This window comes from Cucurbita pepo, chromosome LG09 (assembly GCF_002806865.2).
Source record: "Cucurbita pepo subsp. pepo cultivar mu-cu-16 chromosome LG09, ASM280686v2, whole genome shotgun sequence".
NCBI classification, from domain to species: Eukaryota; Viridiplantae; Streptophyta; class Magnoliopsida; order Cucurbitales; family Cucurbitaceae; genus Cucurbita; species Cucurbita pepo.
In genome coordinates, this window is record NC_036646.1 from 7,950,971 (window position 1) to 7,974,334 (window position 23,364).

At 38.9% G+C, this 23,364-nt stretch overlaps 2 protein-coding genes across 4 annotated transcripts; both read left to right on the plus strand.

Annotated features, from left to right (window-relative positions):
• The first annotated feature begins 4,240 nt into the window (after nt 1-4,240).
• LOC111802469 (armadillo repeat-containing protein 4-like) lies at nt 4,241-6,742 on the plus strand. 2 transcript variants are annotated; one of them, XM_023686852.1, is made up of 2 exons: nt 4,241-5,934; nt 6,421-6,742. In XM_023686852.1, exons 1-2 carry the CDS (start codon nt 4,389-4,391, stop codon nt 6,432-6,434), a joined length of 1,560 nt encoding a protein of 519 aa, XP_023542620.1. In that variant the 5' UTR covers nt 4,241-4,388; the 3' UTR covers nt 6,435-6,742. The 2 variants fall into 2 exon arrangements, with proteins under 2 accessions (XP_023542620.1, XP_023542619.1); XM_023686851.1 differs by having other exon boundaries at nt 4,241-6,741.
• A 5,581-nt stretch (nt 6,743-12,323) lies between these two features.
• LOC111802607 (sugar carrier protein C-like) lies at nt 12,324-22,890 on the plus strand. 2 transcript variants are annotated; one of them, XM_023687044.1, is made up of 4 exons: nt 12,324-12,474; nt 12,556-12,878; nt 21,077-21,706; nt 22,393-22,890. In XM_023687044.1, exons 1-4 carry the CDS (start codon nt 12,342-12,344, stop codon nt 22,873-22,875), a joined length of 1,569 nt encoding a protein of 522 aa, XP_023542812.1. In that variant the 5' UTR covers nt 12,324-12,341; the 3' UTR covers nt 22,876-22,890. The 2 variants fall into 2 exon arrangements, with proteins under 2 accessions (XP_023542812.1, XP_023542810.1); XM_023687042.1 differs by lacking the exons at nt 12,324-12,474; nt 12,556-12,878 and adding exons at nt 14,034-14,184; nt 14,266-14,588.
• The last annotated feature ends 474 nt before the right edge of the window (nt 22,891-23,364 follow it).

Here is a 23,364-nt window from a genome sequence, read left to right on the forward strand (position 1 = left end):
TATAAAGAATGTTTTGTTCTCCTCTCCACTGATGTGAGATCTGAAAATCCACCCCTAAGTGCCAAGCGTCCTCGATCTCACAATAATTGTGAGACGAACGAAGCAAAAGGAAATCGTCAATATAAACATAACTCAATTGATAAGATAATACTAATGCGATCTAAATACAGAACTATCGTATGAACAAAGTGTAACAGCCTAAGCTCACTACTAGTAGATATTGTCCTTCTTTGGGTTTTCCCTTTCGAGCTTCCCCTTAAGGTTTTTAAAACGCATCTGCTAGAGAGAGGTTTCCACACCCTTGTAAAGAATGCTCTGTTTCTCTCTCCAACCGATGTGGGATCTCACAAATATGTGAGATCGAGGACGCTTGGCATCGAAGGGGTGGATTGTGAGATCTCACATCAGTTGGAGAGGAGAACAAAGATCTCACATCAATTGGAGAGGAGAACAAAGCATTCTTTACAAGGGTGTGGAGACCTCTCTCTAGCAAACGCGTTTTAAAAACCTTAAGGGGAAGCTCGAAAGGGAAAACCTAAAGAAGACAATATCTACTAATAGTGAGCTTAGACTGTTACACTTTGTTCATACGATAGTTCTATATTTAGATGACATTAGTATTATCTTATCAACTGAGTTATGTTCATATTGGTGATTTCACATCCTTTTTAACGTATACTAAGTACATGAAACGAGTATCCATACGTGCATATGGGTTCGTTAAATGTTGCCCTATGCAAGTGAAAGACAACACAAATCTTTCACCTCACTCAACGAATTGCCTAACACATGCACTTCACTTCACATTATTGCACTCCCCCATCAAACATTGGTTGCCAAACAAACCAACAAACCCCATTTCCTTTTCCTTTTGCTTTATCAAACAAATTAATAAATGGGGTTTGAGTTTTGGTTTTTGGGTGTTGAAAAATTAAAACTTTAATATGAATGAACATGTTTGGAGTGAATATATGGGTCGCTATTAGGGTTAGGAAGGCATGTGCAGATGTTGCAAAGGGCCACAAATGAGAGAAAATCAATGCTATATTACAACAAATACGTTTCATTAGTCCCACCAACATGTTGTCCTACGATCCCCATACTAACTCTTTTGCTTTTTTAAATTTTTTTCATAATTGGAACGAGACAATGTTGTCGTTAGCTCTCGAGACATCTAAATCGACACCGAACGAGTTCTTCTTCTTCTTCACATGGTGATGGTCGGGACAACCTCAAGTTTGTCATATGACTCAACACATTTTCAAGTCCTAGTTGAAAGCTCTACGATTTTAGTTGTTTCTTGATAGTTGAAAAGTTGCATGTCGTCGGTTAATCTTAGTAATCGTTTATTTTTAGATGTTTATATAACTCGAGAATCCGACGGATTGGGACTACTCAACTCACACCATAACTATTGAGTTGGGTTGAATTTTTGGAAAATCGAAATTTCGAGTCGGTTTGTGAGTTCGACATTTTTTTTTGTTAGGTCAATTCGACCAACCTAAAAATATGATTACAACACAATCCAACTCTACTTTAATTTTAAGATGATTACGAAGATTAAGAATATTTCATATTTGTAACTGATGTTAGTGATGCTGTATGACTTGTGAATATAACATTATTATAGATAAGTACAATTCTTTTTTAATAATTAAAAAAAAAAAATAACTTGACAATCCAACCAGATCAAAAACAAAATAGATGGTTGGGTTGTTCTGTCACTAACTCAACCGACCTAAAATTTCAAAAACAAATTTCAACCTAGTTCAATCCTGTTGGATTAGTGACACATCGGCTAATTTAGGAAATGATCATGCTTCTATAATCTAGGAATACTATCTCCATTGGTACGAGGCCTATTGGGAGAAGCCCAAAATAAAATCACGAGAGTTTATGCTCACAGTGGACAATATTATACTATTATGGAGAGTTGTGTTCATCTGACAAATCCAACTCAATCGGTATACACTCAAGGCTAGTCGGTGAGGGATTTTGTGGTTTTATGGATAATTTGGGAAATGGGAAGTGACATATTTGTCTTTTGCTTGGCCATCAAAACCGTACGTTTCTCTTAGATTGCTTTCTACTTGAAAAGCTAATTATTTGAGAATTTAATTGGAAATGAGATTTTAAAAAGTTTGTAGTTAAAGGTCTCAAAAAGTTTGGACACGTCATAATCAATGGTTTGTTACGTCATAATCACACCCTTATAAATCTACCTCATCGCTGACACATTGCTCGGTGACAGACTCTAATACTATTTATAACCGCTCAAGCCCACAGCTAATAAATATTGTCTGCTTTTGCTCATTATATATTATTCTTACCGTTTTAAAACACATCTACGACAGAGAATTCCACACTTTTATAAGAAATGTTTTGTTCCCTCCTCCACGGGATGTAAGATTTCACACTAATCCCACCCCTTTGGATCCCAACATTCTAGCTGACACACCGCCCGGTTACCCGGTTACTGACTCTGATACCATTTGTAACAGCTCAAGCCCAAAACTAGTAAATATTGTCCCTTTTGGCCTTTTATATATTGTCGTTAGCTTCACGGTTTTAAATCACGTCTATTAAGGAGATGTTTCCACACTTTTTTAATAATGTTTTGTTTCCCACTCCAACCGATATCATTTTAAATAATCAAATTTTTGAATTACATTCTAGTAATAATAATATTATTGAAATATAGATGTATCTCAATAATAATAATAATAAAATAATATTTTTTAACTACTTTTAAAATTGTGGTAAAATAGTTTGGAAAAAGTAAAAATGATTGTTCTAAGGTTTTTACATTTTTTTAGTAAGTTATAAAAATCAATAATTATTAAAACAAATTAAGAGAAAATAAAAATTTAAGAAATAGTTATGTGAGTATATTTTATTTATTTATTTATTTCTTATACAAAAGAACTTTTAAAAGTTGCTTTTACAAAGCATTCTCATCATCACACACAGAAAAAAAAATAAAAATAATATAAAATAAGTGAATTTTTATTTAAAAAGGTTAAAAATTAAAATTAAAATTATTTTTATACATCAACAATTTGTCTTTAATTCAATAACTATAGCGTCGTGGAATAAACTTTTAAATTTTAAATACTTTATTTTCTATCATAACCTTATTATTTTCGTTTTAATTAGGTTAAAGCTATATTTTTAAAAGTATAAGATGCTAATTTTTTTTTAAAGTTAGCTATATGTTTAGAAATTTAGCAATTTTTACTTTATCCTATCAATTTATATTTAGTAAATATGTACTGACCCATGCCCAAGATTCGAAATTTATTCCCGTGCATTCACTACGACATGGTCACTACTCCTAAGACTCTTCCCACAAACCAACACGAGTCATTCCAGCATACTTTATCCTCACTCACATGCACCCTAAGAAAATTTGAGGTCACCCAACATAAAATTGGTCCTGCACTTGATGACCCCGACATCCCGTGCATCCACTGCAACATGGTCACTACTCCTAATTAGGAGACTATCCTCACAGGCCAATATGAGTCCTTCCTACATGACATTTGATGACCCTAACATCCCGTGCATCCCCTGCAACATGGTCACTACTCCTAGTTAGGAGACTATCCTCACAGGCCAATATGAGTCATTCCTACATGTTTTGTCCTCACTCACATACATCCCAAGAAAATTTGAGGTCACTTAATATAGGAATTGATCCAAATAGAGTACAATGTCCCGCTGGTATAGGTAAACCTTCAATTAAAGTTTTTCTTAGTTATTGATTTTGTAATAGCCCAAACCCAACTTTTGCAGATACCCACTTTGGTCCATTTACGTATCATCGTTTCATGGTTTGGTTTTAAGTTTGGTTTTAAAACGCGTCTATCATAGAGAGGGTCCAACCAGTGTTTCACACCATTCAGTGACTAGCTCTGATACCATTCGTAACAGCTCAACCCCACCCTAATGCTCACTAGCAATATTGTCCGCTTTGGCCTGTTACATACCACTGTCCCACCGTCAGCCAAGGCGCTTTAAAATTAAAGACGCTCTAAAATCGTAAGACTAACGGCTATACGGGTCAAAACAGATAATATACTAAGAAAAAAAATAATAAATCCTTCCTTTAAATTCTAAGGTACAAGAAGAAATTTGGAGTATTTTCCAATTTTGACCTTAATTAATATGATATTGGATTTTTAATTCTTTGAATTAAAATATAGTTATTTATTTTTCTGTTAAAAGAAGACATGGGAAAGCCTGTAGTAACCACAGACCTGCAATCTTGATAAGTAGCTCTGTATCACGGAGTTTCCGTTTTGCTTCCACAGAACTGATTCTTCGCCGGGGCCTGCACCGCCATCTCGCCGGAAAATGATTGTTCTCCCTTTCCAGTGACTACTAAAATGAGAAAAGAACGGAATCCCAGACCTGCGGAAACGGACCCGACGAACTCACCGGATGTCGCACTCGACAAGCCCAGTCTCCGGCAAGTAATTTTACTTATTTCTTCCTTGATATCTCTTTCTCATTCCGTTAAAGTATTTGCCTCCAAATGGAAATTAATCCGTGACAAGCTTGAAGAATTAAACTCCGGCTTAATCGCGGCCGATAACTGTGATTCCGACGAAACTCCCGCAATCTCAGACTTAATCCGGAAGATTATTGGAACGGTTACGGAATGCGACGATCTCGCTCGCCGCTGTGTTGACCTCTCTTTCAGTGGGAAGCTATTGATGCAGAGTGATTTGGATGTAATCTGTGCGAAATTTGACCGCCATGCGAAGAAGCTTTCGGAAATATATACTGCAGGCATTTTGTCGCAAGGTTTCGCTATCGTCGTTTCTAGGCCTGGCCTCGGAGCTTGTAAGGATGATATGCGGTTCTATGTGAGGGATATTGTAACGAGAATGAAGGTTGGTTGTTCAGATCTGAAGAGGCAAGCTCTCGTTAATCTTCTTGCCGCTGTAACTGAAGACGAAAAGTATGTGAAAGTGATAATCGAAATCGGCGAAACAGTGAATCTCCTAGTTAATTTTCTTGGTTCTCCGGAGACGGAACTTCAAGAAGCGGCGTTGCAAGTGCTTCATATAATTTCTGGATTTGATTCTTATAAAGCAGTTCTAGTCGGGAATGGGGTAATTGCGGCATTGATTAGGGTTATGGAATGTGGGAGTGCGGTGGGGAAGAAAATAGCCGCAAGGTGTTTGTTGAAATTCACTGAGAATTCTGAAAATGCTTGGTCTGTGTCTGCTCATGGCGGAGTGACAGCTCTGTTAAAAATCTGCTCCAATTCTGATTCTAAAACAGAATTGATCAGTCCTGCCTGTGGGGTTTTAAACAATCTTGTTGGTGTTGAAGAAATTAAGAGATTTATGATCGAAGAAGGAGCAATTTCAACGTTCATCAGGCTCTCTCGATCTAGAGAGGAATCTGTACAGATAAACTCCATCGTTTTTCTCCAAAACATAGCTTACGGGGATGAATCAGTAAACAAATTGCTGGTTAAAGAAGGTGGAATTCGTGGATTAGTTCGTGTTTTGGATCCAAAATCTTGTTCTTCATCCAAAACCCTAGAGGCAGCGATGCAAGCAATTGAAAACATCTGTTTCTCATCAGTTAATTATGTAAATATCTTGATAAACTACGGATTCATGGAGAACCTTCTTCATTTCTTACGAAATGGGGATGTTTCTCTTCAAGGAATAGCTCTGAAAGTTGCAGTAAAGCTATGCGATACATCAGAGGAAGCCAAAAAAGCAATGGGGGATGGAGGTTTCATGCCAGAATTCGTCAAGTTTCTTGGTGCAAAGTCGTTTGAAGTTCGGGAAATGGCAACCGAGGCTCTATCAGCGATGGTCATGATCCCCAAGAACAGGAAGAGATTTGCTCAGGACAATCGAAATGTGGAGACGCTTCTTCAAATGCTCGACACAGAGGAGGTAAATTCAGGTAACAAAAGGTTCCTCTTCTCAATATTAAACTCATTAACAGGAAGTAGTAGTGGAAGAAGGAAGATTGTGAATTCTGGGTATATGAAAAACATCGAAAAACTTGCAGAATCTGAAGTTTATGATGCCAAAAAGCTCATCAGGAAATTATCCACAAACAAATTTCGTAGTCTGTTAAATGGAATCTGGCATACTTGAATCTAATCTCCCTGTTTGTGAATACCCATCTCTTCTTCTTCTTCTTCTTACATGATTGTTTATTGAATCCATACCTGATTTGATTCACAATACTTGTTCATTCAAAAACTCAAAAAACTTAGAGTGTAGTGTTAGGATCGCTAGGAGGGAGTCCAAATGATCATGAGTTTATAAGTAAAAAATACATCTCCATATCAAAAGCAAAGTCACGAGAGCTTGTACTCAAAATGGATAATATCATACGAGATTTGTGATTCCGAACATAGCTCTAATTTAATGATTCTTAAAGAGCTAATCCATTAAAGAGAGGCACATGGGGGAAGAGAAGACATTGAATAGAACAGAGGGGAAGATGAGGAGTTGTAATCAAGCATCTGCCCATCTGCCATCTTCGGACATTGACCCTGAAACGACAGTGAACGTGCTGTATTTTTCTTCTGTAAGTTCCTTTTCTATATCCCATTTGTTGTGGCAGACTTCGCCAGTTTCTTATAGTATCAACAAAAATTGATGTAACAGCATGAATGGATGCTCTGTTTACCTTCAACAATGCTTACTTTAGTCTGCTAATTAATGTGATTATAAACCCTAATCAGATGGATTAGATTCCTTCATGTCAGGTCCATGGCGGTATCAATTCAGATTCTGCAATCTCTGTCATAAATGTATATAATATATAGGGTTTTAGGGACGAGGAGTAGTGGACAATTGGGAAGCAGGCAGCATAGGGTCTGACACAGTGGACCATTCGTTTACATTACAATCTTCTTGCAAATTGCAACCGATTGATAGATGTGTGAATGAATGAGTGTGAAACCCTCACATAAATATGATATTTTTGTGCTTAAATTTGAAAAAATTAGGGTAAGAATTTGGAATGTTGAAACGACTTTGCATTCTCTTGTGACATGACTACTGTAACGACTCAAGTCCACCGCTAACCGATATTGTCTTCTTTAGGTTTTTCCTTTCGATTGTCTTCTTTAGGCTTTTCCTTTCGAGTGGTTAAGGAAATGTTTCCATACTCTTATAAAGAGTGTTTCGTTCTTCTCTCCAATTAATGTGAGATATCACAATCCACTCCCCCCTTCAAGGCCCAGCGTCCTTGATGGCACTGTTCCTTTCTCCAATCGATGTGGGATCTTGCCAATTCCACTCCCTTTGGGACCAGTGTCCTTGCTGGCACACCACCCGAAAACCTAGCTCTGATACTATTTGTAAAAACCCAAGTTTACTGTTAGTAAATATTGTCCTTTCGGACTTTCTCTTCTGGGTTTCCTCTCAAAGTTTTAAAACGCCTCTTCTATGAAGAAGTTTTTTACACTCTTGTAAGGAATGTTTTGTTCTCCTTTCCGACTATAGCATCTCACATAACTTAACTAATATATCTATGAACAAAATATCACAACTAAACTGAAGTCTATGAGTTGACTACCACTATAAGAACAAACGAGCAAAAACTCTTAAATGAACGAGTTGAGCNCATCTGCCCATCTGCCATCTTCGGACATTGACCCTGAAACGACAGTGAACGTGCTGTATTTTTCTTCTGTAAGTTCCTTTTCTATATCCCATTTGTTGTGGCAGACTTCGCCAGTTTCTTATAGTATCAACAAAAATTGATGTAACAGCATGAATGGATGCTCTGTTTACCTTCAACAATGCTTACTTTAGTCTGCTAATTAATGTGATTATAAACCCTAATCAGATGGATTAGATTCCTTCATGTCAGGTCCATGGCGGTATCAATTCAGATTCTGCAATCTCTGTCATAAATGTATATAATATATAGGGTTTTAGGGACGAGGAGTAGTGGACAATTGGGAAGCAGGCAGCATAGGGTCTGACACAGTGGACCATTCGTTTACATTACAATCTTCTTGCAAATTGCAACCGATTGATAGATGTGTGAATGAATGAGTGTGAAACCCTCACATAAATATGATATTTTTGTGCTTAAATTTGAAAAAATTAGGGTAAGAATTTGGAATGTTGAAACGACTTTGCATTCTCTTGTGACATGACTACTGTAACGACTCAAGTCCACCGCTAACCGATATTGTCTTCTTTAGGTTTTTCCTTTCGATTGTCTTCTTTAGGCTTTTCCTTTCGAGTGGTTAAGGAAATGTTTCCATACTCTTATAAAGAGTGTTTCGTTCTTCTCTCCAATTAATGTGAGATATCACAATCCACTCCCCCCTTCAAGGCCCAGCGTCCTTGATGGCACTGTTCCTTTCTCCAATCGATGTGGGATCTTGCCAATTCCACTCCCTTTGGGACCAGTGTCCTTGCTGGCACACCACCCGAAAACCTAGCTCTGATACTATTTGTAAAAACCCAAGTTTACTGTTAGTAAATATTGTCCTTTCGGACTTTCTCTTCTGGGTTTCCTCTCAAAGTTTTAAAACGCCTCTTCTATGAAGAAGTTTTTTACACTCTTGTAAGGAATGTTTTGTTCTCCTTTCCGACTATAGCATCTCACATAACTTAACTAATATATCTATGAACAAAATATCACAACTAAACTGAAGTCTATGAGTTGACTACCACTATAAGAACAAACGAGCAAAAACTCTTAAATGAACGAGTTGAGCATCACCATATTTCAACACAAATAATTACAATCTTCAGTCCGAGAAATGAAAAAAACCCTGAGAATTCAAATATCTCGTTACTCACTCCATTGAACAAATTTTCAACCTTCAAAAAGCAAAACTCACACCATAGTAGACTTAGACTTGTAATCACCAAATGATAGTAATTACAATGTTATATGCTAAGCTTTTAATGCATTTTCAAAGTAAACCAAGAAAATTCAAAGTGTATTTCTTTGACTTCCACCTCTTTACACTCATACACTTGGGTATACCATATGATATCAAAACTAAAAGTACTATTTTCCTTTCATTCACATTAATTTTTGTAATTATAAATTATTTTTTAATATCCGTGGAGCCTACTTAGACATAGACTTCACATAATATAGCTCACATTTAAACATCACATTCCGTTCTTTTTCTCGACTTGACTTGTGCTATTTTATTTCGTTTTGTACAATATTGAATAGAGATATTCATATGACTTAGTAATCTAACCAACTTTAATTAATTAACTCAAACAATGAACGTTGAGTTTGTTAATTTAATTTGAATCGGTTTGTGGGTTAATAACTTTTTTGTTGAATCAACTCAACTACTCCGAAAATAGGGTTGCAAACTTACCGTACCATTCTAACCAATGTTGGTGATGTATCGATATTTAAGTTCTATAAGATTTTAGACCTAACCTAACCCAATCCAACTCATTAGACCTTTAAACCGAAGACCTAATCTAACCCAATCCAACTCATTAGACCTCTAAACCGAAGACCTAACCTAACCCAATCCAACTCATTAGACCTCTAAACCGAAGACCTAATCTAACCCAATCCAACTCATTAGACCTCTAAACCGAAGACCTAATCTAACCCAATCCAACTCATTAGACCTCTAAACCGAAGACCTAATCTAACCCAATCCAACTCATTAGACCTCTAAACCGAAGACCTAATCTAACCCAATCCAACTCATTAGACCTCTAAACCGAAGACCTAATCTAACCCAATCCAACTCATTAGACCTCTAAACCGAAGACCTAATCTAACCCAATCCAACTCATTAGACCTCTAAACCGAAGACCTAATCTAACCCAATCCAACTCATTAGACCTCTAAACCGAAGACCTAACCTAACCCAATCCAACTCATTAGACCTCTAAACCGAAGACGATGATTCACTCAAATTATGGATAAGCTTATCATGTGTAGTATTGCATAAACTCCATAGAATTTTCCACGATCTTTGTTTTGTTTTTTGTCTTTAATGGAATTAGTATTCCCATTTGACCGGCGTTGACTGGTTATTCCTAGTCACCTCCAACTTGCATGTTTCAGCTGATCTCACAACTTGATATTAGGGGGTTAAAGGCTTATGGTATTGACACATCATCAAATTAATTAATTATTATTTTAAAAAAAAAATATATATATCTTTAACAAAACTCAATTTTTTATAAAATAATTATAAAAAAAAAAAAAAAACACGAAATTTCAACGCATGGATTTAAGGAAAATAATCCTTAAATTACAAAACCCACCTGTTCTTATACTGAGATAAAACCTTTCTTTTTCTTTATTTAGATTCACACGTTTATATTTAATTTTGTGTTGGACCATTTGACAAACACGTAATTAGCGAATTCTTAGACGGTAGGAAGTGGCACGATTCAGTTGCCACTCTCCACCCATTTTTAGACGGCAATTTAGGAAGGGGCTAAATAGAAAATTTGTTTATAAGATTTCACAACCTGATTTTGAAAGCAATCAAACTTTCCGTCCTTCTCTGTTATTTTATGCATTTTATTTTTCTTCCAACAACCNCAAGAAAATTCAAAGTGTATTTCTTTGACTTCCACCTCTTTACACTCATACACTTGGGTATACCATATGATATCAAAACTAAAAGTACTATTTTCCTTTCATTCACATTAATTTTTGTAATTATAAATTATTTTTTAATATCCGTGGAGCCTACTTAGACATAGACTTCACATAATATAGCTCACATTTAAACATCACATTCCGTTCTTTTTCTCGACTTGACTTGTGCTATTTTATTTCGTTTTGTACAATATTGAATAGAGATATTCATATGACTTAGTAATCTAACCAACTTTAATTAATTAACTCAAACAATGAACGTTGAGTTTGTTAATTTAATTTGAATCGGTTTGTGGGTTAATAACTTTTTTGTTGAATCAACTCAACTACTCCGAAAATAGGGTTGCAAACTTACCGTACCATTCTAACCAATGTTGGTGATGTATCGATATTTAAGTTCTATAAGATTTTAGACCTAACCTAACCCAATCCAACTCATTAGACCTTTAAACCGAAGACCTAATCTAACCCAATCCAACTCATTAGACCTCTAAACCGAAGACCTAACCTAACCCAATCCAACTCATTAGACCTCTAAACCGAAGACCTAATCTAACCCAATCCAACTCATTAGACCTCTAAACCGAAGACCTAACCTAACCCAATCCAACTCATTAGACCTCTAAACCGAAGACCTAATCTAACCCAATCCAACTCATTAGACCTCTAAACCGAAGACCTAACCTAACCCAATCCAACTCATTAGACCTCTAAACCGAAGACCTAATCTAACCCAATCCAACTCATTAGACCTCTAAACCGAAGACCTAATCTAACCCAATCCAACTCATTAGACCTCTAAACCGAAGACCTAACCTAACCCAATCCAACTCATTAGACCTCTAAACCGAAGACCTTGATTCACTCAAATTATGGATAAGCTTATCATGTGTAGTATTGCATAAACTCCATAGAATTTTCCACGATCTTTGTTTTGTTTTTTGTCTTTAATGGAATTAGTATTCCCATTTGACCGGCGTTGACTGGTTATTCCTAGTCACCTCCAACTTGCATGTTTCAGCTGATCTCACAACTTGATATTAGGGGGTTAAAGGCTTATGGTATTGACACATCATCAAATTAATTAATTATTATTTTAAAAAAAAAATATATATATCTTTAACAAAACTCAATTTTTTATAAAATAATTATAAAAAAAAAAAAAAAAACACGAAATTTCAACGCATGGATTTAAGGAAAATAATCCTTAAATTACAAAACCCACCTGTTCTTATACTGAGATAAAACCTTTCTTTTTCTTTATTTAGATTCACACGTTTATATTTAATTTTGTGTTGGACCATTTGACAAACACGTAATTAGCGAATTCTTAGACGGTAGGAAGTGGCACGATTCAGTTGCCACTCTCCACCCATTTTTAGACGGCAATTTAGGAAGGGGCTAAATAGAAAATTTGTTTATAAGATTTCACAACCTGATTTTGAAAGCAATCAAACTTTCCGTCCTTCTCTGTTATTTTATGCATTTTATTTTTCTTCCAACAACCTACTGTCCACAATTTCCTCTCACCGAAAAGAAAGGATTTCTCTGGCGGATTATCGAAATCCAACGTTTTACCATGTCTAAATTATTTTTAAATAATTTATTGGTTGAAGTTGACCATCTTCTCTATAATTAATAATATTTCCCAACTCTAACCCTGTCGCTACTCTTTCTCTCCTTCTGCTGTCTAATTTCTAGTTCATATTGTTGTTGTTTGAGCTTGATCCAAAATGCCGGCTGTCGGAATCGCCGTCGGCGGCAGTAAAAAGGAGTATCCCTGCAACCTTACTCTGTATGTCACTTTAACATGTGTCGTTGCCGCCATGGGCGGTCTGATTTTCGGCTACGATATTGGGATTTCAGGTACGGATTCCTCAGTAATGGTTTTGAGCTAAATGGGTTTTTCTTTTTGTTGATTTTGTTTTGGTGGGTCGATCGGTGTAGGTGGGGTGACTTCCATGGACTCGTTCTTGAAGAAATTCTTCCCGTCGGTGTTCAGGAAGAAGCACGAGAACCAAACGACGAACCAGTACTGTCAGTACGACAGTGTAACGTTGACGTTGTTCACGTCGTCGCTTTACTTAGCGGCGCTGTTGTCGTCGTTGGTTGCGTCGACGGTGACGCGTAAATTTGGGAGGAAATTGTCTATGTTGTTCGGTGGTGTTCTGTTTTGCGCCGGTGCTATCATTAATGGTGCTGCTAAGAACGTTGAAATGCTTATTATCGGCCGTATTTTGCTTGGTTTTGGCATCGGCTTTGCCAATCAGGTACCTTCCTCTGTTTTTTGCTCTGTTTTGAGCCCACAAATTAGAAACAGAGAGCGATGGTGAAACATTTTGACAAACACAACTGGGGTTGTTTTTTCCATTAATTTATGTTGTTTATATGTCATAATCATGAAATAAAAAATGGGTTTCCTTTCTTTTTCAAAATTGAGTGGATATTTCTTATTACTCTATTTTGAATGGAGTTTATAAACTTTACTTAATAAATAACTCACTCACTTATCGAGTAACTTTGAGAATAATTGGTAGACTTAGTAAAATAACTTACTAACAATAGTAGAATTGGTAGTTGCTAAATTATGGACCAAGTTTTGTAGTTGTTCACTAAGTTTTATGCTTTAGTTAACAAGATGTTTAATAGTTGTTAACATGAGTAAAAGTTTAGGAAACAAAGTATGCTTTCTTCCCAACAACACAACAAGAGAATTAAAAAGGGGATTAAGGTTTTCTTAGGTTCAAAAAGCTCTCTTCCCTCAAATTTTTCATTGAATCTTGTACTTGTTTCGATGTAATTCTGATCGTGGGTCAAATCCAACATTTGGTATTAGAGTTTCTAGGATCCAAAATAAATGTCGTCACTATACAAAGTCATCGGAGGAGAAGTGGCAATGATAAAGAGTGGAAAGGAGGGGAGTGTAATGCTCCAATACCTGTTACTCACGAGGAGTAACTACACGGTATGGTTGATCAAGATGCATGTCAACTTACAGGCACAAGGCGTGTGGGACATCATCGAGCATGGTGACATTGAAGAGCTTAAGGATCGATGACTCTTGCCGTCATCTACCAAGCAGTTCCAAATGACATTCTTCTCATGTTGGCAGAGAAGGATTCGGCAAAGGAACGTGGGAGACGTTGCAAAAAATGCATGTGGGTGTAGAATGTGTCAAGGAAGCAAAGGTGCAAACCTTGAAGAGTGAGTTCGANCCTACTGTCCACAATTTCCTCTCACCGAAAAGAAAGGATTTCTCTGGCGGATTATCGAAATCCAACGTTTTACCATGTCTAAATTATTTTTAAATAATTTATTGGTTGAAGTTGACCATCTTCTCTATAATTAATAATATTTCCCAACTCTAACCCTGTCGCTACTCTTTCTCTCCTTCTGCTGTCTAATTTCTAGTTCATATTGTTGTTGTTTGAGCTTGATCCAAAATGCCGGCTGTCGGAATCGCCGTCGGCGGCAGTAAAAAGGAGTATCCCTGCAACCTTACTCTGTATGTCACTTTAACATGTGTCGTTGCCGCCATGGGCGGTCTGATTTTCGGCTACGATATTGGGATTTCAGGTACGGATTCCTCAGTAATGGTTTTGAGCTAAATGGGTTTTTCTTTTTGTTGATTTTGTTTTGGTGGGTCGATCGGTGTAGGTGGGGTGACTTCCATGGACTCGTTCTTGAAGAAATTCTTCCCGTCGGTGTTCAGGAAGAAGCACGAGAACCAAACGACGAACCAGTACTGTCAGTACGACAGTGTAACGTTGACGTTGTTCACGTCGTCGCTTTACTTAGCGGCGCTGTTGTCGTCGTTGGTTGCGTCGACGGTGACGCGTAAATTTGGGAGGAAATTGTCTATGTTGTTCGGTGGTGTTCTGTTTTGCGCCGGTGCTATCATTAATGGTGCTGCTAAGAACGTTGAAATGCTTATTATCGGCCGTATTTTGCTTGGTTTTGGCATCGGCTTTGCCAATCAGGTACCTTCCTCTGTTTTTTGCTCTGTTTTGAGCCCACAAATTAGAAACAGAGAGCGATGGTGAAACATTTTGACAAACACAACTGGGGTTGTTTTTTCCATTAATTTATGTTGTTTATATGTCATAATCATGAAATAAAAAATGGGTTTCCTTTCTTTTTCAAAATTGAGTGGATATTTCTTATTACTCTATTTTGAATGGAGTTTATAAACTTTACTTAATAAATAACTCACTCACTTATCGAGTAACTTTGAGAATAATTGGTAGACTTAGTAAAATAACTTACTAACAATAGTAGAATTGGTAGTTGCTAAATTATGGACCAAGTTTTGTAGTTGTTCACTAAGTTTTATGCTTTAGTTAACAAGATGTTTAATAGTTGTTAACATGAGTAAAAGTTTAGGAAACAAAGTATGCTTTCTTCCCAACAACACAACAAGAGAATTAAAAAGGGGATTAAGGTTTTCTTAGGTTCAAAAAGCTCTCTTCCCTCAAATTTTTCATTGAATCTTGTACTTGTTTCGATGTAATTCTGATCGTGGGTCAAATCCAACATTTGGTATTAGAGTTTCTAGGATCCAAAATAAATGTCGTCACTATACAAAGTCATCGGAGGAGAAGTGGCAATGATAAAGAGTGGAAAGGAGGGGAGTGTAATGCTCCAATACCTGTTACTCACGAGGAGTAACTACACGGTATGGTTGATCAAGATGCATGTCAACTTACAGGCACAAGGCGTGTGGGACATCATCGAGCATGGTGACATTGAAGAGCTTAAGGATCGATGACTCTTGCCGTCATCTACCAAGCAGTTCCAAATGACATTCTTCTCATGTTGGCAGAGAAGGATTCGGCAAAGGAACGTGGGAGACGTTGCAAAAAATGCATGTGGGTGTAGAATGTGTCAAGGAAGCAAAGGTGCAAACCTTGAAGAGTGAGTTCGAGGCTATCTGCATGAAGGATGGTGAGTCAATAGACGACTTTGCCATGAAGTTGGCGACGATCGTCAGCGGCATCTGTTCCTTAGGCAACATGGTGGAGGAGATCTCCGTCGTCAAGAAGTTCCTTCGAGCAGTTCCTCCAAGATTCATGCAAATTGTTACCTCCATCGAGCAGTTCGGCGACCTCAAGAACATGTCAGTTGAGGAGGTCGTTGGTCGTCTGAAGGTCCATGAGGAGAGGCTTTGGCTATGAAGACAAAGAGGAGGAAAAACACCTCTTACTCACGCATGAAGAGTGGCTCGCACGGACGAAAAAGAATGATGTGGTTGACTCATTTTTTCAAGTGCGAGAGGACGTGACAGCCATAACAAGGAAAACAGAGATCGTGAACGTAGTCATGGACATGGTCGTGGACGTGGTGGTAGAGGAGGTCGTGGCAATACCTCACAAACCCATGACAAGCCAACACTAAAAGGACAAAAGTATGATCAAGTGTTACTCTTGTGGAAAATATGGACACTATGCAGTAGAGTGCCGCAAGAAGAAGCGAGATGAGGAGGCAAATCTCACACTCAAGCAAGATCAAGAGCTTGAACTGATGTTGGCCTAGAAGATGCCCAGCCTGTTGATGCTCAACGAATAAAAGGTTATGGCGAACCTTCTCACAAAATGAGAAGATCAAGTGGAGACCAACATGTGGTACCTTGACAACAGAGCAAATAACTACATGACCGGAGATCGAACAAAGTTCAAGGAGCTTGATGAGAAGCTTATTGTAAACGTGAAGTTTGGTGATGGATCAATTGTACCGATCCAAGGCAAAGGATCCATCTTGTTCCANTCTGCATGAAGGATGGTGAGTCAATAGACGACTTTGCCATGAAGTTGGCGACGATCGTCAGCGGCATCTGTTCCTTAGGCAACATGGTGGAGGAGATCTCCGTCGTCAAGAAGTTCCTTCGAGCAGTTCCTCCAAGATTCATGCAAATTGTTACCTCCATCGAGCAGTTCGGCGACCTCAAGAACATGTCAGTTGAGGAGGTCGTTGGTCGTCTGAAGGTCCATGAGGAGAGGCTTTGGCTATGAAGACAAAGAGGAGGAAAAACACCTCTTACTCACGCATGAAGAGTGGCTCGCACGGACGAAAAAGAATGATGTGGTTGACTCATTTTTTCAAGTGCGAGAGGACGTGACAGCCATAACAAGGAAAACAGAGATCGTGAACGTAGTCATGGACATGGTCGTGGACGTGGTGGTAGAGGAGGTCGTGGCAATACCTCACAAACCCATGACAAGCCAACACTAAAAGGACAAAAGTATGATCAAGTGTTACTCTTGTGGAAAATATGGACACTATGCAGTAGAGTGCCGCAAGAAGAAGCGAGATGAGGAGGCAAATCTCACACTCAAGCAAGATCAAGAGCTTGAACTGATGTTGGCCTAGAAGATGCCCAGCCTGTTGATGCTCAACGAATAAAAGGTTATGGCGAACCTTCTCACAAAATGAGAAGATCAAGTGGAGACCAACATGTGGTACCTTGACAACAGAGCAAATAACTACATGACCGGAGATCGAACAAAGTTCAAGGAGCTTGATGAGAAGCTTATTGTAAACGTGAAGTTTGGTGATGGATCAATTGTACCGATCCAAGGCAAAGGATCCATCTTGTTCCAATGCAAGAATGACGACCAACGTTTACTGACCAAACTTGAAGAGTAACATTACCAATCGACCAATGTATACTATATCCCAAACTTGAAGAGTAACATTACCAATCTTGGTCAAATGACGGAAGAATGAAGTAGAGTGGAGTTGGTTGGCTCATTTTTAAAATGTTCGACATAAATGGAACCTTGTTGATGAAGGTAAAACTGTCGCATAACCGCCTGTACAAGATACTATTAGAGACCAGCCTGCCCACTTCCCTATTTATGTAAGTAGGGATGTCATATTCGAAGAAGAGAAGAAGTGGGATTGGTGCAGTGTTGGCGATAACAAGTAGATTGTTAGAGAGTCTAAACTCGGGAAGAAGAGGAAGATGCAACAGATCTAGAAAGTGCTCCTACAACAACACCAACAAATCCACACATGTCATCACCAGTGACACCGAAAGGCATGATGGACACTCCAGAACCAGGGAGCTCAGGCGAGAGCAAAGGAGGATCCACAACAGAGGATGGACCAAAGAAGTTATTCCAGAACAGAGGATGGACCAAAGAAGTTATGTTCTCATGCTGAAATTTATGCGGATACATTTGAAGAAGAATTAGATCCGGATGAGTTAGTGTTGCTCGTGGCCGAGGAGTTGACAACCTTACCGTGAGGCAACAACTAAGACGATGTGGTAGGAGGCCATGCAAAAAGAGCTTGAAGCCATTGAGAAGAACAAGACATGGACATTAACTAACTTACCGTTCAGACATAAGCCCATCAGTTTGAAGTGGGTGTTTAAGTTGAAGAAGAATAGTGAAGGAAATGTCATCAAGCATAAAGCAAGACTTGTGGCGAAGGGGTACGTGTAAAGACAAGGAGTTGATTTTGAGGAGGTTTTCGCGTTGTGGCCAGACTGGACACTGTAAGGTTGATTCTTGCCTTCACAACTCAGCACGGGTGGGAGGTCCATCACTTGGACGTCAAATCAGCATTCCTAAATGGTGACCTCCAAGAAGAAGTGTATGTTGCCCATCCTGAAGGGCTTGTCATCAAAGCCGAAGAACATAAAGTGTACAAGTTGTCAAAGGGCTTCTATGGTATACGGCAAGCACCGAGGGCGTGGAACATATGTCTGGACAAAAGCTTAAAGAGTCTATTTATGAAGTGCTTGCAAGAACAAGCAGTGAATACAAGAAACAATGGGACTGAAACACTCATAGTTGGCGTGTCCGTTGATGACCTGTTCGTCACTAGTTCAAGTGTGGAAGGTGTCAAAGAGTTCAAGCAGCAAATGATGAAAGAATTGGAGATGACTGATCTCGAGTTACTCACGTACTACCTCGGTATTGAAGTGGACCAAAAGAAAGATTGCATCATGCTAAAGCAATCGGCCTATGCTAAGAAGTTGTTGCAGTAATTTAAGATAGCAGAGTGCAACCCGATCAAGTATCCCATGGAAGCAAAGTTACAACTCGGGAAAGATGATGAAAGAAACTTGGTGAATTCCACTAAGTATAGGCATGTCATCGAAAGTCTAAGGTACTTGACTCATACTCGTTTGGACCTTTCATATGTTGTTAGAATAATGAGTAAGTACATACAAAAACCCACTATGATGCATCATCAAGCGGTTAAGCATATTCTCCACTATGTGAAGGGAACCACAAGCTACGTGTTGAAGTATCAAAGAGGGTAAGGTCCTGAAAAACTAGTCGGTTTTACCGATAGTGATTTAGCTAGAGACATTAACGATAGAAAAAGCACCGCATAAATGATATTTTATTTCAACGGAAATTTGATCTCTTGGCAATCTTAGAAGCAGCGAAATGTGACACTATCTTCCTGTGGGGCCGAGTTCATGGCAGCAACCTGCAGTGTCGTGCCAAGCATTATGGCTGAGAAATTTGTTGAGCGAAGTGACTAGAAGTGAACTAANTCCACACATGTCATCACCAGTGACACCGAAAGGCATGATGGACACTCCAGAACCAGGGAGCTCAGGCGAGAGCAAAGGAGGATCCACAACAGAGGATGGACCAAAGAAGTTATTCCAGAACAGAGGATGGACCAAAGAAGTTATGTTCTCATGCTGAAATTTATGCGGATACATTTGAAGAAGAATTAGATCCGGATGAGTTAGTGTTGCTCGTGGCCGAGGAGTTGACAACCTTACCGTGAGGCAACAACTAAGACGATGTGGTAGGAGGCCATGCAAAAAGAGCTTGAAGCCATTGAGAAGAACAAGACATGGACATTAACTAACTTACCGTTCAGACATAAGCCCATCAGTTTGAAGTGGGTGTTTAAGTTGAAGAAGAATAGTGAAGGAAATGTCATCAAGCATAAAGCAAGACTTGTGGCGAAGGGGTACGTGTAAAGACAAGGAGTTGATTTTGAGGAGGTTTTCGCGTTGTGGCCAGACTGGACACTGTAAGGTTGATTCTTGCCTTCACAACTCAGCACGGGTGGGAGGTCCATCACTTGGACGTCAAATCAGCATTCCTAAATGGTGACCTCCAAGAAGAAGTGTATGTTGCCCATCCTGAAGGGCTTGTCATCAAAGCCGAAGAACATAAAGTGTACAAGTTGTCAAAGGGCTTCTATGGTATACGGCAAGCACCGAGGGCGTGGAACATATGTCTGGACAAAAGCTTAAAGAGTCTATTTATGAAGTGCTTGCAAGAACAAGCAGTGAATACAAGAAACAATGGGACTGAAACACTCATAGTTGGCGTGTCCGTTGATGACCTGTTCGTCACTAGTTCAAGTGTGGAAGGTGTCAAAGAGTTCAAGCAGCAAATGATGAAAGAATTGGAGATGACTGATCTCGAGTTACTCACGTACTACCTCGGTATTGAAGTGGACCAAAAGAAAGATTGCATCATGCTAAAGCAATCGGCCTATGCTAAGAAGTTGTTGCAGTAATTTAAGATAGCAGAGTGCAACCCGATCAAGTATCCCATGGAAGCAAAGTTACAACTCGGGAAAGATGATGAAAGAAACTTGGTGAATTCCACTAAGTATAGGCATGTCATCGAAAGTCTAAGGTACTTGACTCATACTCGTTTGGACCTTTCATATGTTGTTAGAATAATGAGTAAGTACATACAAAAACCCACTATGATGCATCATCAAGCGGTTAAGCATATTCTCCACTATGTGAAGGGAACCACAAGCTACGTGTTGAAGTATCAAAGAGGGTAAGGTCCTGAAAAACTAGTCGGTTTTACCGATAGTGATTTAGCTAGAGACATTAACGATAGAAAAAGCACCGCATAAATGATATTTTATTTCAACGGAAATTTGATCTCTTGGCAATCTTAGAAGCAGCGAAATGTGACACTATCTTCCTGTGGGGCCGAGTTCATGGCAGCAACCTGCAGTGTCGTGCCAAGCATTATGGCTGAGAAATTTGTTGAGCGAAGTGACTAGAAGTGAACTAAAGTCGGAAACTCTCTACGTCGACAACAGATCTGCAATTGCACTGATGAAGAATCTAGTATTTCACAGACACAGCAAACATATTGACACTCGCTTCCACTTCATCCGTGAGTGTGTTGAGAAGGGACAAATTGTTGTAGAGTTCGTATGCACTAGAGAGCAACGTGCATATATTCTAACCAAGGCCTTGGTAAGGGTTAAGTTTGTAGAGATGCGGAAACTGTTGGGAGTGAAAAATCTCGAACGAAGTCAAGTCTACGGAGGAGATTGTGAGCTTACAAACTTGACTCGATAGAATGAGTCACTAACTTATTGAGTAACTTTAGGAGAATTACGAGTAGAATAAGTTTTTCAAGTTTTTCATTTGGCTCTTGTACTTGTTTCGACATAATTCCGATCGTAGGTCAAATCCAATGTTGAATGGGCTGTTTTTTTGTTTTGTTTTTTACAGTCTGTGCCGCTCTATCTGTCTGAAACGGCTCCATACAAATACAGAGGAGCTCTGAATATTGGTTTTCAATTGTCGATTACAATTGGGATTTTGATAGCCAATGTGTGGAACTATCTCTTCGTGAAGATCGAAGGTGGTTGGGGATGGCGTTTGAGTTTGGGCGGAGCTGTGGTGCCTGCTCTTATAATCTCTGTTGGATCGTTGATTCTTCCCGACACTCCGAACTCCATGATCGAGCGAGGACGCAACGACAAGGCTCGACAGCAACTGAAAAGAATCCGTGGAGTTGATGACATTGATGAAGAGTTTAATGATCTTGTTGCAGCCAGTGATGAGTCAAAGAAAGTGCAGAATCCTTGGACTAATCTTTTAAACAGAAAATATAGACCCCATCTCTGTGTGGCCATCTTGATTCCCTTCTTCCAACAACTCACCGGCATCAATGTCATTATGTTCTATGCTCCTGTTCTTTTCGACACTATCGGGTTCGAAAGCAATGCTGCTTTGATGTCAGCTGTGATCACTGGTTTCGTTAACGTTGGTGCTACTGTTGTGTCGATCTACAGTGTCGATAAATGGGGACGGAGGTTTCTTTTCCTTGAAGGTGGAGTTCAAATGTTTATCTGTCAGGTATGTATTCTTTTACTTATAAACACATGATCATTCATGATAACAATCCACAACAATCCTCCCCTCAAACAAAATACATTATAGAGCTTTCCATGAGGCCTATGGAGCCCTCGAACAGCCTCCCCTTAATCGAGGCTCGACTCCTTCTGTAATGGCCCACGCCCACCGCTAGCATATATTGTCCTCTTTGGGCTGGGCTTCCCCTTACGGGCTTCCCCTCGAGGTTTTTAAAACGCTTGCTAGGAAAAGGTTTTCACATCCTTATAAAGGGTGTTTCGTTCTCCTCTCCAATGAATGTGTGATATCACACATTCTCTGGAGTCTTCAAATAAAATACATCATTTGTTCGACACTTGAGTCACTTTTGACTACACTTTCGAGTTTCACAACTTCTTTGTTCGACATTTGAAGATTCTATTGACATGGCTAAGTTAAGAGTATAACTCTAATATCACGTTAGAAACCACGAATCTCTGCAATGGTATGATATGTCCACTTTGAGCATAAGCTCTCATGACTTTGCGTTGGCCTTCCCCGAACGGCTTCGTACCAATGGACGTGTATTGTTTACTTATAAACCCATGATCAATCCTAAATTAGCCAACGTAGGGCTCTCTCCCAACAATCTTCAACAGATGTTAGATAGAACGTGAAGTTCAAATGTTGATCGTGTTTGGTTTTTGCAGGCGGTTGTGGCAGCAGCCATTGGAGCAAAATTTGGAGTAAGTGGGAACCCGGATACGATACCCAAATGGTATGCCATAGTGGTGGTGTTGTTCATTTGCATATATGTTGCAGGGTTCGCATGGTCATGGGGGCCTCTAGGTTGGCTTGTGCCAAGTGAAATCTTTCCATTAGAGATTCGTTCAGCTGCTCAAAGTGTAAACGTTTCAGTCAACATGTTCTTCACGTTCGTAATTGCACAAGTGTTCTTGACAATGCTGTGCCATATGAAATTTGGGTTGTTCATATTCTTCGCCTTCTTTGTTGTGGTCATGTCCATCTTCGTAGCCTTGTTCTTGCCTGAGACAAAGGGCATTCCTATTGAAGAAATGAGCCAAGTTTGGAAGAAGCATTGGTACTGGAGAAGGTTTGTTCATGACACTGATTTCCCTGCTAAGAACAGAGGAGTTGAAATGGGGAAAGGAGGAGGAGGAGGATATGCTTAAAGTGCTTATTATTGCCTTCAACAATGCTTACTTTAGTCTGCCAATTAATGTGAGTATAAACCCTAATAAGATAGATTAGATTCCTTCATGTCGGGTCCATGGCGGTTTCAATTCAGATTCTGCAATCTCTGTCATAAATGTATATAATACATAGGGTTTTAGGGAGGATGAGTAGTGGAGAATTGGGAAGCAGGCAGCATAGGGTCTGACACAGTGGACCATTCGTTTACATTACAATCTTCTTGCAAATTGCAACCAATAAATATGATTTTTTATTTTAATGAGACCGTCCCCTTCATAGATTACAAAATCTGCATGTCTCTAATAATCACCGTATATAGAATCGATACATAATGGCTTACGTGAAATCTCACATCCGAGAAGGAAACCAATCATTTTTTACAATACTATAAAAACCTATCTTTGGCTGAAGGAAAGCAAAGTCAAAAGATGACAATATCTGCAACTTGAAAAGGAAAGTCTAAACAG